This window comes from Grammomys surdaster, unplaced genomic scaffold, assembly GCF_004785775.1.
Source record: "Grammomys surdaster isolate TR1022 unplaced genomic scaffold, NIH_TR_1.0 314, whole genome shotgun sequence".
NCBI classification, from domain to species: domain Eukaryota; kingdom Metazoa; phylum Chordata; class Mammalia; order Rodentia; family Muridae; genus Grammomys; species Grammomys surdaster.
Genome location: NW_021604733.1, coordinates 65756 through 69773, shown reverse-complemented (window position 1 = coordinate 69773; position 4018 = coordinate 65756). Strand labels below are relative to the sequence as shown.

The 4018-nt window shown below is 51.0% G+C and overlaps 1 protein-coding gene across 2 annotated transcripts in view; it reads left to right on the top strand.

The window, feature by feature from the left end:
* The first annotated feature begins 1544 nt into the window (after positions 1–1544).
* CUNH2orf50 (chromosome unknown C2orf50 homolog) overlaps positions 1545–4018 on the top strand; it is a 5782-nt gene continuing 3308 nt past the window's right edge. For both annotated transcript variants that reach the window (XM_028777747.1, XM_028777748.1), the window contains exon 1: positions 1545–1759. In XM_028777747.1, the coding sequence (XP_028633580.1) occupies positions 1545–1759 (215 nt within the window). The remainder of the gene's footprint in view (positions 1760–4018) is intronic.

Below are 4018 nucleotides of genomic sequence, written 5' to 3'. Positions count from 1 at the left end.
TGGTGTGGTTCCAGACCTTTGGTTTCTGTGACACCATCAGTATTGGATCCTCAGGACTCGTCCTGGTTATCCTGCTGTTGCTCTGTGTCATGGAGATCCTGCAGCTTTGGAATAGCAGAACTGCCCCTTTCATGTGTCCCAACCATTTGCAAATGATACAGATTTTGGAGTGGGCCAATTCAGAGCCCTGGATCTGGGCCCCGGTGGAAACTGAGGTGGTCAGAGACCCAGCTCTTCCTTCTTTGCACCTCTAGGGGGCACTCTCCAGCACTGCTCCAGCTAGACCACCCAGTGCTGGCACAGGCAGGAGGCAGGTTCCGTTCTCCTGCTCTTGTGCCCTCGGGGCCAGCTTATCTGCACCCACGCCTCCAAAGCCATCTCACCTGTGCCAGTCACTTGATCTCCAGTCAAGGCTTGTGGCCCATTCTCCCAAGGGCTGCAGCCTTCAAGGGGCTGGGCCCGTTCTCCTACTCTCATACCCTTAGAGCTGGATCAGCCCTGCCTTCACCATGAGGGACAGCTCCACTGTGCTGCCCAGTCGAGGTACAGGGCCGGCTCTCCTGAGTGGTACAGTGAGAGGGATGGGCTAGTAAGGCATTTTCTTAATTAGGGATTGATGGGGAAGGCCCAGGCCATTATGTGTGGTGCCATCCCTGGGCAGGTGGTCCTGGGTTCTAAAACATAAAAGGCTGAGGGCTGGAGAGACAGCTCAACTGTACAGATAACTTATTGGGTGCTGTTCGAGAGGTCCTGAGTTCAATTCCCAGCAACCACAAGATGCCTCACAACCATCTATAATATGGTCTGATACCCTCTTCTGGCATGTAGGTGTACATGCAGATAAAGCACTCATACATATAAAATAAACAAATAAATCTTTTTTTAAAGATAGCAGGCTGAGCAAGCCATGGGAAGCAAACCAGTAAGCAGTACCCCTCCATGGCTTCTGCATCGGCTGCTACCTACAGGTTTTAGCCCTGTTTGAGTTCCTATTCTTACTTCCTTCAGTGATAGATTACGATGTGGAAGTGAAGCCAAATAAGCCATTTGCTTCCCAACTTGCTCTAGTCATGATATTCCATCCCAGCAATTAGAAACCCTAACTAAGAGGTGTCTTCACTTCCTGCCCCTGGACTCTTGTCCCTTCGTCTGGGAGCCTGAATTCTCCACTAGGGGGCAGCACAGGATCGTGCTCGAGTTCCCAGATCGGCGGAGCACGGAGCACTCAGTTTTCAGAGACCCAGCAGACATTGTCCCCCTCTCCTGCCCAGGGGAAGAGCTGGGCAAAGAACCTACCATCTGCACCCCACCAAGTGGCTCAGATGTTCTCAGAGGGCACACATTGGATCCGCCCCTTCCGCCCTATGCGCACTTGGGAGTCTCCTGTTCCCTGGGCGACAGTCAACACAAGCAGGACTGCAAAACACAACTGGGCGCAGATGCTGCTCCAATCTGGAGACCTTTTTGCCCCATCAGCCACTCTCTTTGAGCTCGAGTCTTTCTCTTTTCTCTCTTCTCTCCCTCTCCTGCTTCTCTAGTCCCCCATGGGCAGTCAACACACTGGACTTCCAAGAACCAGATCAGCTGGGTACAAACTTGCCCCTACCAGGCAGCTTGCCTCAACTTCTCCGGCCCGGGATGGCACTGCAGCAAGCAGGGCTCTCGCCGGTGGTTGCCAGGGGACCCTAGCCCCGGGTGTGCAGCAGGACCAGCTGTGGAGGGAGCTCGTGGAAGCCGAAGCACGAGGCCAGCGGCGTTGGTGAGTGTCCTTCCCCTCCCCCCTTCCCTTCTCCCGAGACCTCCCACACCTCCATCTGCCTTGGGGTCTGAGAAAGTGCAGAGGAAAGGGTTCAGAATATATGGAAAAACCAGCGGGGGAGAACATGGAAGTAGGATGTGAGAGAGGCCAGCCTAGACCCAGGCTGTGGCTGAAGCAGCTAGGGCCTCATTCCCAACAGATAGTGGGAATATAGGCATAGACAGGGCTCTGGTCCCATCTCCCGCCACACAACGATCTCTCTGTCCCTCCTCTTCTGGCAGCTGGAAGCCATGGCACTGCCTGGGGCAGGATGCCATCCTGGGAGTGGGGGTGGGGAGCCTCTTTCGTGCTTTCATTCAGCGAAGGATACCAGGGAAAGCCCGGTAGGTTTGCCCAGGGTTCCAAGGGGGCCTCCCTTCCAGGACCCCAAGAGAAGCAGGTAAGCTAGGCAAGTATGATGACTCTGAGCTGTGTGCCCAATATGTATTTGAAGTCTGTAAGACAAAACCAAAGAATGCGGCATGTCCGAAGCCCAATGAGAAGGAAGATGGCTACTGACCGACCACCCAAAGCTGTTGTAGAAGTCTAGATGGTTTTCCAAAGCACATGCTAGTGGCTGCATTTTTAGTTTCTTTTCATCCCTCCTTTAGTCTGACGATCAGAGTCTGGGTGGCAGCAGTCACTCTGTCACGAACATAAGCACATGTCAGAATTTCCCTCTTCTTCAAGGCAGAGTAATATTCTATTTCATGAATATACCACATTTTCTGATGTGTTTCAACTCTCACCGTTTCACATTTTGGCTGTGGTTAGGTGTCACAGCAAACAGAGGAGAGCAGATTTCTCTTTGAGGTCTGGCTTCCCATTTTTCAGATAAGTCTTCCCGGATTTGGGAGGGACTGTCCTGTTTTTCATAATGGCTGCACTTCTTTGTATTTCCACTAACACAAGGAAACCAAGTTCTCCCCAGCCCTGCTGATACTCACTGACTGCTTTTGGTGCCTCCCCCCCCCCCCCATTAGGTGGTCAGAAGTACAACCCTAGGCTGGCAACTGGTGACAGTACTGGCGTGGAGCTGTCATGCTGTGCGGTCAGAGGCTGTCCCTAGAGAAATAGAATGGGATTAGAGGATGCTCCCTGATGCTTTAGAATTGCTTTCAGGTAGCTAGGGTGTCCTAGGAATATCTGGCAGCATCCGTCCTCCGTGTTGGTTGTGGTGTGAGAACACAGGAGAGGAACAGACACAGGCCATTCACTTTCCTCCTAACATGGCCTTTGGGGGAAAAAACACTCTGACCCCCCAAAAAACTTCATTAAAAATTATGCAAATGCCGGGCTGTGGTGGTGCACGCCTTTAATCCCAGCACTTGGGAGGCAGAGGCAGGCGGATTTCTGAGTTCGAGGCCAGCCTGGTCTACAGAGTGAGTTCCAGGACAGCCAGGACTACATAGAAAAACCCGTCTTGAAAAAGCTTAAAAAAAAAAACCATTATGCAAACATGGTACTGGAGAGATGTCTCAAAGATTAAGATCACTTGTTCTTACCGAAGACCTAGGTTCGGTTGCTAGAACCTACATCTAGCTGCCCATAACGCCAGTTTTAAGGAATTTGGCACCCTCTTCTGGTTGCTGCAGGTACTGCACACATAGTATGCAGTACATAGACATATGCATACATACATACATGTGGATTCTTTAAAAACTTGTAATATGTAAAGCTGAGTCCTAACATGGTGTTTTAGTTGCTTTCTATTGCTGTGATAAAACTCCATGACTAAGGCAGCTTATTAAAAAGTATTTAATTTGGGGCTCATGGTTCCAGAGGATTGGAATCTGTTATCATCATGGTGGAAAATGTGGCAGCAGACAGGCAGGCACGTTGCTGGAGAAGTAGCTGAGAGCTCACATCTTTATCCATAAGCACAAGGCAGTGAGAGCAACTGAGCATGGCATGGGCTTCTGAAGCCTCAAAGCCAGCCCAGTGACACACCTCCTCCAACGAGGCCACACCTAATCCTTTTCAAACAGATCAACCAACTAGGAACCAAGCATTCAAATAAATAAGCCATTCTCATAAAATAGGGACCATTCTCATTCAAACCATCACAAATGGTGATGACCAAAGCCTATAATCCCAGCAAAGGTAGCCAGGAGAACCCACCCAAAGGTCAAGGCTGCCTGGTGTAGCAGTGTACACCTTTCATCCCAGCACTCAGAGGCAGAGGCAGAGGCAGAGGCAGAGGCAGAGGCAGAGGCAGAG